The 11,889-nt window shown below is 44.6% G+C and overlaps 1 protein-coding gene across 4 annotated transcripts in view; it reads right to left on the reverse strand.

Annotated features, from left to right (window-relative positions):
* kmt2a (lysine (K)-specific methyltransferase 2A) overlaps window positions 1-11,103 on the reverse strand; it is a 49,582-nt gene extending 38,479 nt beyond the window's left edge. For all 4 annotated transcript variants that reach the window (XM_052077934.1, XM_052077933.1, XM_052077935.1 and 1 more), the window contains exon 1: window positions 10,789-11,103. In XM_052077934.1, the coding sequence (XP_051933894.1) occupies window positions 10,789-11,034 (246 nt within the window). In that variant the 5' untranslated portion in view covers window positions 11,035-11,103. The remainder of the gene's footprint in view (window positions 1-10,788) is intronic.
* Window positions 11,104-11,889: the final 786 nt, after the last annotated feature.

Genomic DNA, 11,889 nt, shown 5'->3' on the forward strand with positions numbered 1-11,889 from the left:
TCCCCTCCTCTTTCCCTCTCCTCACGGTCATTCCAGTCTCTGGCCTGAGCATGCGGCCCCTCTCGGTGGGCGTTGTTGCAGCCGTTGAGGAAAGGGGGCGGGGTGCCAACGGACGACTCTGACTCGCTGCGATGGTGTGAGTAGATCTCGATGACATCACACCGTGCTATGCTGGAAAGCAGCTGCACAATGGCGAACGACACGCCGCCTCACGGAATTGCATGCGAGTTCACGGTTCAAATCTGTCAGTTGCCCAATTCTCACCATGCGGACATTTTCACGACTAAACAAGCAAAGCGTCGGCGAGTGTGCGGCGGAGGGGAGCAATGACAGAGCAGGGGAGTGCGCGAAGAAGGGGAGGGAAGAAAACAAAACATGGAAACATCATCTCGGCTATTAACAACAACAGGGAGTGAAGGCGTCTCCTGGGAGGATGAGAGGGGTCAGGGGCTACGACATGCTCGTGCACAAGCCTGCCAAATCCAAGTCTAAACAGGCCTCCCACGCACAACAAGGCCCCCCCTCGCCATCGCTTTACGCCCACGGTTGTATGATGAGCTCAACAGCAGGAGCATGCTCAGGGAGGTTACTGCAAGATGTAAACAAACATTAGAGTGTGAGGTATGCTCCATATGCCGCTTCATTTGCAGCACCAATGATGTTAATAGGAAGACCAAAATGTCTCTTTACTCATTTCTACAATACAGGAGGGCCTCAATTAGGGTTGAACGGTTTGAAAAAATGATCAAATTGTTTTACTCCTCCCCCCCTAAATATTGTGATTTAATGGCAGTTTTTAACGAACACAAGCAACAGATGAATCCATATTAAAGTAAACAATATCAGATATCTTATTAAGGCTGGACCATTCCGGAAAATGATGCAATTGTGATTTTTTTCCCCCCTCTTGAAAAATGCAATTGTGTGTTGTTCATTTGTTGTGTCGCATATTTAACGTCTCACTCTGTATTGCAGTTTGGGTGACTTATGATCGTTCTCAGACATCCAGTTCTGAAATGGTTCCCAAAAGTCTTTGGTGTGCATACAGTCAAACAAAAAAAAGTTACAAAGTCTCAATGTCAAAGTTACACACACACGCTCCGAGAAAACTGCACACTGACAGTTCTTTCTTATATATTACCTCATTTAGGCAAACTTGAACACCTTTTGTAAAGGTACAGTTATTAATAAAACTCTTGTATTATATTGGGCAGTTGTACTTCATGAAACGGCCAGTGAAGTTTAGTATTTGAGCAGATATTAAATCACTAAACGCAATGATCTGACTTACTGCTGAAAGGAATGGTAAGAGGGACTGTCCCTGAAAGTCCAAAGATGAGTGTGAATGAGTTTTGCTGAGCTCCTTTCCGGATCAGTTTGACTAAGTAAAAACTTTGCCATCATATGCAGATTAGGGACTGCATTCCCCTGCTGTGAACAATTAAGTGACTAGATGAGTCAGAATATACACGAGCAAGCGGGTCTACTGTATAATAATTTCAAATTCAACCACAAAAACTCTAGTCATATAATTTGAATTGCTTAAACCACGTCTCAAACCCTTTGAAGACAATGACGAATTTTGAATTGTGGGTTCAAATGGGGCTTTCCACCGATTTTTTTTTTCAGTTTCACTCAACGTTCTCACTTGTTCCTGCTCAAGAGGCCTTTTCATTTCCACAGCCGAGATAAGCATCATCTCATCATTTCTGCAGTGACCATATATGCTTACATGCCATCAAAATTCTGGTTTCTGAAACAGAAGGGATAACCCGTTTACTTGTGTGAGGGGAGAGTTACGCCCGTATACAGTGCTATGAAAAAGTATTTGCTCCCTTCCGGTGTTCTTTTCATATTTATCACACACACAAAGGTTAGTTCAAATCAATTTTAACCCTTTCACACACAAATAATGAAAACCTGTAACTTGATAAGCTTTCCACTGTTGTAACCACTGTCCCTGAAAGGGTTAATATCACACAAAGATAACAGAAGGAAATACAAAATGCAGTTGCTAAATGCCAATTTCATCTTTTAAGGCACAAAAAAAAAAAAAGATCCAAACGTACATGTCCCTATGTGAAAAAGTAATTTCCCCCTGAATGTAATAATGGGTTGTGCCGCCTTTGGTAGCAATACGTGAAATCTGATGTTATGTCCTTTTGAGAACAAACTAGAAACCGACACGCTGGCTGGGTGCAGCCAAGTAGTCCACTCCATTCTGCCCCAATTACTTCAAGAAGCAATTAAGCAAAAGATCAATTGACCACAATTGCCGGAATTCTTAACAATTAATATATCAATTTAAATGCCCAGCCCGAGTCCATTGAATTGTTTGTTCAAATGAATTATGCAATAAGTGTGTAGCGTTGGGGCGGCCCGGTAGCCCAGTGGTTAGCACGTCGGCTTCACAGTGCAGAGGTACCGGGTTCGATTCCAGCTCCGGCCTCCTTGTGTGGAGTTTGCATGTTCTCCCCGGGCCTGCGTGGGTTTTCCCCGAGTGCTCCGGTTTCCTCCCACATTCCAAAAACATGCGTGGCAGGCTGATTGAACACTTTAAATAATCCCAAGGTGTGAGTGTGAGCGTGGATGGTTGTTCGTCTCTGTGTGCCCTGTGATTGGCTGGCAACCAATTCAGGGTGTCCCCCGCCTACTGCCCGGAGACAGCTGGGATAGGCTCCAGCACCCCCCTAGTGAGGATCAAGCGGTTCGGAAGATGAATGAATGAATGAATGAATGTGTAGCGTTGAACAGTGTGTGGGATTCACAAGCATGCTTTTAATGATGCAGTTAATTTCAGCACATAAAACAGCAAAGCACAGCCAAAAATATCATTTTACTACACTTAATCCATTGACATTTTTACACATCTAACCTTAAGCGTACCCAAAAGGCTGTGACGTGTGACAAATGTCCGCAACGGCAACAGGCGCCAGACACAACAATTTGGGGCAAATTCCTCACGTGAGGTTCCCAAATAGAAGGCAAGATGTTGAGCTCATCTACTTTGATTATTCATGAATTCAAACCAGCTTGACGTTTATTGGGAATACAAGCGCTTAGCGGAAACAGTTTGCCAGGCAATGGCAGCTGCGTCACTGCTGACATTCAAGATATAAGTAACACTCCTGATCTGAGCTACTAAGTCAGCTCCAGGAATGACTAAGACGGGGACCGTATGAGTAAGAAAAGGAAGATAGGAAGTGAGTCATGCAGAAGCTGCACGTGATTAAGTACACCCATCACATCAGATACATTGTACATCCTATGAGCTTGTACATTGCCATTTAACGGGGTACCAAACACCACAAAATGCTATAAAAGCATCCCAACGTGCCGTGAAGGAGCTCCGAAGGTTAAAGCCAGAGTATAAATGTCATTGATAATGAGCATGGTAGTCAAACATCAGAGCACATTTCATTATTGTATCCCACCGGGATGCATTTGTCGTCATTCAACGTTGAGATGCATATCAACCATCAGGACGAATTTCAGCACACACCCTCAATGACCGATCACAATTCAGCAGGATTATCCTTCCTGACCGATTATCACATTATTATGAGATTTTTTTTCTGCTTGTTGAACATTTTCAATATTTACAATCGCAGATGTTCTAATGAGTTTGGCTGAGCCACAGACGGCGTGATTGCGGCGTGTAACTGAACCATTGCCAAATAAGCAAGGGAACTGAACCCCGCGCATCTGTCGGCTCGAACAAAAAGAGCAGCCGGTTGTGTTGGATTTTTCAATAACTTGTAACCCAAATCATTCATCGCAACAGAAACGACAAAGGGTTTGAAACCGCAATATAATTACCAGATAAGCTAACATCTTAAATGACGAGTACGACCATTACTACTCGGCAATATGGGCTTGGGAAAGAACCCCTTCCCCGAATCAAAGTTCCAATTGAAATAATTGGAATGTGAGCGGAAACCGGAGTACCCAGAGAAAACCCACACAGGCCCAGGGAAAACATGCAAACTCCACACAGGGAGGCCGGAGCCGGGAACGAACCCATGAGCTCTGCACTGTGAGGTCGACACGCTAACCACTGGACCACCACTATTTCCTCATTTATTTTCATGTATTTTGGGATGCCCAGTGACAACATGGTGCCTCTCATAGGTCAGTCGTGGGGATACAGATATCTCCTTTCGGGGGGATGAGACTCCTGATTGTCACTGAAGATGTCGTTATGAATCTTGAGGACACCACACAGTAAGATCACACTCGCCGGCTTTTTCCTTGTGATGTGTGTAGTCTCTCACGTGTTAAAATGCATGTAAACTGCTTCACGCCATATCCCCCGAACCAGGAAGTATCCTGTTAATTTACACGCACGCACACACCCATGGCACCCCCCAGTTATATTTACTAAAACTTGTTCAGCCTTGTCGCAGGTCTTCCTTTTACTCCGTGTCATTGTCGTTCTCTATGGAAAGGCGTCATTTCAAGTGGATTGTTTAAAACCACTTTGAACCATTTCAGAAATCTTTCCTTTGACATTTACAGCACACACAGAGTACCTCATCCCTTCCTGGAATGAAAATCGGTGATGAGCTCACGCTTATACTGTATATGCCCCTTCGATGACACATCCCCTCTGAGTGTTGACGCACAACAGAGTGCATCAGACCCTACAGTAGCTCAGCTTTGCTTTGTGTCCTCTCGCCTTCCCCCGAAACCGTGGCCACTCGGAGCAAAAGGTGGGCTTTTGTTAATTTGAGGTGTCCTAACATGAAGCTGTGCAACTGTTTTGACATTTGCTTGTCAGCATACGCTCCAAAACAAACACTTAGGGGTGAGGTGACTCCTCTGCCAACACCTAACACACTTGAAGAGCTTATGTGGACAAAGACGAAAGATTGACGGGCATGTGCACATTATATAATCACACATACACACGTGCGTACAATGCAGGAAAGGAACATGTAGCTACTCCTGCGTGGACAAGGGCACATCCCACCTCTGGGACACCGCCGCCCCGGAGTCACTCAAAACATAAGGAAAAAGACAATTCCGGCAGCTCTCGTCATCACGACTCCTAAAGTGGCGGTGAAAGCGCCTTGACCGCCTGCTGTTGGAAAGCCATGGATGGGAGGGTCTGTGACTAATTCTCCACCCAGTGTTGTCCTGTAGGGACAAAAAGGGGCGGGGGACTCGGGGGAGAGGGTCGGGGGGGGTCGTCCAGCATCCTTTGATATCCCTGCCTGCGCTCTTTCAGCCGCCCACACTTTGTGAGCATTAGTATAAAAGCAGACACAAAGCTTTCTGCTCCAATCCACACGCTGTTTGTGGGATGGGTACATGGGTGAAAGTGGGGGATGGGACTCTTCTATTTAAACGGGCCAAACACCTGCTGGACTCTCGCCCCATGCACCAAAACACAGCATGTCTTCTCAAACCAGTGGGCCACGGCGGCATATGGGGACATCAACAGAATGGCATTGCACAGAAAACAATCCACTCCATGATGCTGTTCACCCTCCAATTTGTTTGCATTTGGTACCAATTATCACCATAGAATACAAGAAATAATCCGTGCGAGATCATAAAACTTAAATAAAAGTACAGGCAATGTTTCAAGTGGCATTTTAACATTCTTATTCGGGTCTAAAAATGTTTTTTAAAAAAAGTTCATCCACTGCTCGTTTTAAAAGTCTTCACATTTCTGGCAAAGGCGCAATTCAGCTGGACCTCATATGAATCATTCCTACTTATCAGATGTTTACGACCGGGAAAGGGCAGGAGAGAAATGTGACAACACATTTGATTGCGATTACAGATTTTGAGTCTTGGTATTTTGAATTTGCTTTTCAAGCCAAACTCACTTTCTTTCTGCATGAAAGAAATTGGTCGGGATGACCATCCTGGAACATGGCTCGGCTCCAGTTCAAAACGAACCACGCAATCAAATTCGGTTATTAGCTGTGATGTATTCTTTGCGGGGCAGCATGGTGATCGACTTGTTTGCACATTCGCCTCACAGTGCAAAGGTGCAGGGTTCGATTCCGGCCTTACTGTGTGGAGTTTGCATGTTCTCCCCGTGGGTTTTCTCTGGGTACTCGGGTTCCCTCACAAATTTCCAAACCATACGTGGCAGGTTAATGGAACATTCTAAATTGTCCCTAAGCGTGTGTATGAGCGCGAATGGTTGTTTGTCTTTGTGTGCCCTGCAACCGGTTCAAAGTGTACCCCACCTACTGCCCGAAGTTAGCTGGGATAGGGGTCAATTTATTGGAAGAGAGTGAAGGGATGGGGGGGGGGGTGTTGCATATTTACAAAATGACAAAAACTGGACAGCTTGGAGCCCAGGAAAAAAAAAAGCAACTGAAAACTTGGAACGATCAAGAGAATGAATTCCCTCCATGCACACAAAAGCTAACAAATGCCTTCATTTGGACAGCAACAGCCGACAAGCACCCCTTTGAGCCTCGGCAATAGGCTTAGTAATCCATTCCAAAGTGGCAGCTGTCAGAATAAAAGTTGCTCTGCTTCTCAGACAGAGTTCTGTGTCTGTATTGGATTTGGGTCTTTCTGTCTGGGTGGATTTGACGGAGGGAGGTAGTAGGGAGGGAAAACCTGGCCCAGTGTCCGGCTGACGCTCCGTTCAGCCTGGCCCTGTGAACCCAGCAGGCTGCAGTGAGCCTGAACAATCGTGCTCCAGTCTGGCTGCAGAGGCATTACACTGATCCTGAATGGAAACCACAAGATGTGTCCACGACTTGTCTCGTGGGGATGTAACAATTCACACTTAATCCTGCTGAGGTACAAAATGGGAGTGGAAGAAAAACAACCTCAAAATTTGCGCCACAGCAATGTGCAAAGAAGAATGCTTTGTATTTTTCAGACCCCGAGTCGCATTTCATATCCTTTAACATTTTCAAAAATCAACAGCATTGCATATTGGTCGATAGATATTACCGGTACATATAATTGATTTGTTTTTCACCGCTGAAAATAACCTGAAAAAGGCTGGGTCATTTTATTTGAACATATAATCTTTTGTGAAGTCAACGCAACTATGAAAGTCAAATAAACAGCTCAGAATAACTATAAAAGAAATGCCTTTTTTAACATAATGTGTTTAGTAAAGCTGGGCAATCGGACTGATGACCACATGATGGAGATACGCTGATAGATAGTGAACTCCATTTCCTATTTTAATCACATTGGATTTTTTTTTTTTATCACTATGTTTTTTTTGGTGGGGGGCAGACTGACACACTGATTGGCGGACTGGTGAAATTTCACACCGGAAGCAGTTACAGAACTGCGGTTAATATAACATGACAGACTGTTCGACTGACGATTACAGTTTGGTTCGGCTTGGAAAAAAAATGATTAACGACTAATGACTGTTACCTGGGGCAGATGATGCAAATTATTACCATAATAATTTATTGCTACAGGGTGCATAGGGCATGTAACATTGACTGCTTCATCCCATTTACGAATAAGGTTATCAGTGTTTATTATGTATTATTAAACTGTTTAACCTCTACTCAAACTGTCTGAAAGTTAATCATGTTGACTTTCTTTTAATGACATTTCTCAAGACATGCAGTTATGATTGCGGCAGCGAGAGCGAATTATTCCAAATATAGCTGGATGTCGGCAGCAGTCAAAACGCTTCAAGGAACTGATTGTGGTCACCATTTGACCTAACACTGTACTCTATCTCAAAGCTTTCTTCTATGATCAAGCATTTATTTATAGAAAGTATTCAGCGGTGTACCAGGCTGGGCCCTCAACTTCACCAAACTCTATGAGAATGAATGGCCCAGTCTGCCCCCTGCATCTGTAATACTCCAATGCACTCAAGACACTAAAGAATACATTGAAGCACAAAACAAGACCTACCAAAAGAAACACCTTTCTCTGGGGGCGGGGGGGGGGGGGGGGGGGGGGGGGCAGCACTCTCGAAAACTAAAACACATTCTGGGATTTGCTTTAATTATCCTGAAACCAACCACTGGCTTTTGTAAAGTTTATTTACCATCATTAACTGAATCAACTTCCACAGAAATGTTTTGTTTTAGACAATGAGAACATAAACATACATTTTTTTTTTGTTTTAGAGAAGATGGCCATTGAAACACAATCCTTACATACACTGTAAAAAACATTTTAAATGGTCAGAAATGTAACGAAGGTAAATTCACAAAAATATATGAATCAGGTTTAATATGAAATACCAAAACCATCACAAAACATAACAAATGGATATTTGCACCACCCCCCCCCCGCCCCCCCAAAAAATGCACATATTAATTGTGATTCATTTTATACCAGGTATCAGTATCCGGCCTACAACAGCCTTACTTCAGGGTAGCAGATACGCATGAAGGATGCAGATAACCGCCATCGATTCTAAAGACAAAAAATAAATCTTAAATTGAATAAATCTTCCTTGCCAGGAGTTAGTGCTACACTGCGAACGTTTGACACATCTCAGAATGACCTGATGTGGCCACATACGTGGCAGGTTAATGGAACGGTTAATGGAACACTCAAAACTGGCCCTACATGTGAGTGTGAATGGTTATTCATTTATGTGTGGCGATTGGCTGGCAACCAGTTCAGGGTGTTCCCCGCCTACTGCCTGTAGACAGCTGGGATAGGCTCCAGGCTTGTGAGGTTTAAGCGGCTCAGATAATGATGGATAGATGAATGGATGGAGGTTTCATCGCCAGTGTTGATGCTAAAGTCAATGTTAAATCACATTGACATGCTAACTGGATATTAGCATCGACTTTGGAGCAATATTCCCTAAAATAAAGAATATTCACACACAAATGCCAAGACTCTTACAAATAAAAATAGAACAACATATGATAAAAATTAATATGATAAAGAGATAAGGGAGATACTTTTTCACAGTTTGAATGTGTGTAAAGAATAGAGAGTTCAAGAATAACGTATCCAATGGGCAGGGATTAGTAAACATGAGGCTATTATGATACTTATTAGTGGTTGAATGTTAGGAGTTGAATAAATACAAAGTGGCAATTAAAACGCTCAGAATTATGATTATTTCCATAATCAGCAAGCATTGAGGGCCACACTAACTTTAAACTTTGATGTCAAGTAGTCGGCCACAAAGTATCATCTGCAGGCTGCAAATGGTCCCTTCGGGCCCAGGCAACGAGTTTGAGACCCTTGCTCTTAAATCAGACTACTCTTTCTAGTTAGTACAATTACTGGCTACTTCACCCACCTCGGACTTCCTGTTTTAACCAGGAATCAAACTGTCACAGTCTGCATGAAAAAGAGCAGCATGTATCACTATATCACCTGTGCCGAAATCCCAAATTACTTAAATCCAATTGCAACGACTCCCTCCCCATTTGTTCCCACTGCAACGGTAGCACCGCTGCTACTGCTGCTGCTGGCAGAAAAGGAAGATGGTAGTTCGCTGAGGCGAACACACCCCCACATCACACGGCCCGTCGAGCGGGGTGCTCGTTGTTGTGGTAGCCGGCCCTGCATGCGCACTGTCACTCGAAGGAGCCCAATGGAACCCCCTCAAATCGCATATATAATCTCATCTGTGCGATATTAAAAAAAACAAACAAACAAGGAAATGCGATGGGGGGGGGGTGCATATGTCTCCTCACTTAACGTGACCGTGAGGCGTTGACAAGCCGCTCATCGTGTCGCTACTAGCGAGCTACGCACTGGCTACGAAAAGAATGGGTTCACTTCACCTCCCATTTTCCAACGCATCAGCAGTAGCATGACGGCTAGCGTGGCGTAGTATGCTAATTTAGCTAGCCTAGCCACAAACAGCAGTATAAATGGCTGCATTTGTAAGTTCTGCACAGCGATGTCCGACCCGTTGGAGTGGTGTCAAACAGACATACACACGAGTGCAATTTCCACAACGTGGAAACACTGGCGGGGCGGAATTAAAAGTGTACTACGGGCAGCTAGCTACAAGTACAAACCCACCAGCTAGGTTAGCCAAATCCTCGCAGCAAGATGTCAAGGAAAAGCACCAGCCTGTACATTAACCCGATGTATTCGTTACAAATACACCCATCGGTGGCGCGAAATAATTCAATGAAACGAAATACTGCAGTGGGGGGCGGGGGGTTAACTTTGAGTCTGGATCAGATTTGTCTATTCTCACCCACTTCAAGTTGTTTTGTTTGCAAACACATTACACACTACTTTGAAAAGCCCTCGACTCTCACGTTGTTATAACTTACAATTTTCTCGGCGTTTTCCCACCGAGAGAGACAAACAACTTTTACTGTTATTATACGAGACGTCCAAGTCTTGAGGCGTCCAATCAAGCTAATTTTAAGTAGCTCATTACTAAAGCAATTGCAGTAGCATCTCTACATGATGCATGTGTTACAATGGGTGAATAATGCGTTAATAACACTGGCAATGTGTCTTTGGTTGATTAAAATATTATAAACACATCTTGAAGATGGGGTGAGGGTGGGCGTTTTGTGTTAGCGTGCTCGTAATCGTCCAGCCGAAAGAGTGTACGGATGTAGCATCTCTTCTCACTTCTACCACAAACTAAGTTTGTTCCCAGCAGAACCTGACTCAAGCACACGTCTCGGTTCGGCGCCGTGTTGGTTGCTGACTAAAGTTTGTTCGTTAAAGTGCAGCAAAGTTAACGGAGCATCCTGGCGATGGCAAGTTTTGCTCAGTTCGATAACCGAGAGATTGTGCATGTTTGGACTGTTAGCTGTAAAAACAGTGAACGCCTCTCTTGGTACCGGAGACCCTCTCTCGTTCTCTCCCCGTCCGTCTGGTGCTTACCTCCGCGCTGCTCGAATCACTCGATTCCCCCAAAACATCCCGAAATGTCTGCAGGTTGATCCCGATGACCGAAGAGACCTGTAGTGCAGCATCAAACCCGGGTCCGAGGCCAGCGGCGTGCGGGTGGGCTCCTGGGACGTTCTGCAGCGAGGCAGTGACCCTTATCCGGCCCGCTTTCCTCCCGGTGCCGGAGTTGCTGCTCCCTCCGGGCCGAGCGGGGAAGCGCCACCGACAGCTGTGCGCCATTTTACACTCTGTGCCCGTGTGCCCTGCGATCACAGATACGTCGGTGGGCGGTACCCTGAGCCAGCACTCCACATAAACAAGCTTCGCCTCGGCCTCCACTCTCACTGGCCGAGGCGTCGTTATGCAGGTTGCGGGGCGGACCAGACGCGGCCCCGACAATGCATTTGCTCAGAGAGCAAGATTGGAGTTCAGCGCCACCGAATCGTAATCAGATTCAGGGGCTTTGCCCGGGAAACCAGCGACGTACTTGAATGACAAGAAGCGGCAGCAAACAGACCGTTAGAAGAGGTACCTGACATAACCACACCACTTGTTTTAACTAGATTCCTATACCAGGAATCTACTGTATGCACTAACGTTAATTACGCCCGCACATCAGTGAAAACGTCTACAAATATAGGACCTGTGTTGTTGCAATGCCTCTTTGTAATGTATGCAATTAGAAAGCCTTAAAGCGGTGCCACAATTGCGGTAGTAGTGTTCGATATTTTTTATTTCCTAATCCGATACTGAGTAAAATTTTAGGTGGTATCAGCGATAACACCTGGTGCCATAGGTATTTCTATCCAATTTTTGGGGATGCTCAAGCCCCATCAATATTTTGTTCGGCATTTTGTGGCATGGCGCATGACTGGTTTGTGCCTATGCTTCACTATTCAGAGGTTATGGGTTCAAACACAAGATCAGACTCTGGTTTCCTCCCGCATTCCGAAAAAATGCATGATAGTGTATTTTAAATTCTGATCTCCAGCATTCCTTGGCTTTTGTCACCTTAAGAAATGTGTTTACATTAATATTAGTACTTATTATTACTACTACTTAAAATGTTTGTGGTGAAACAAATTTTTTTTTCAA

Source organism: Hippocampus zosterae, chromosome 10, assembly GCF_025434085.1.
Source record: "Hippocampus zosterae strain Florida chromosome 10, ASM2543408v3, whole genome shotgun sequence".
Lineage (NCBI taxonomy): Eukaryota > Metazoa > Chordata > Actinopteri > Syngnathiformes > Syngnathidae > Hippocampus > Hippocampus zosterae.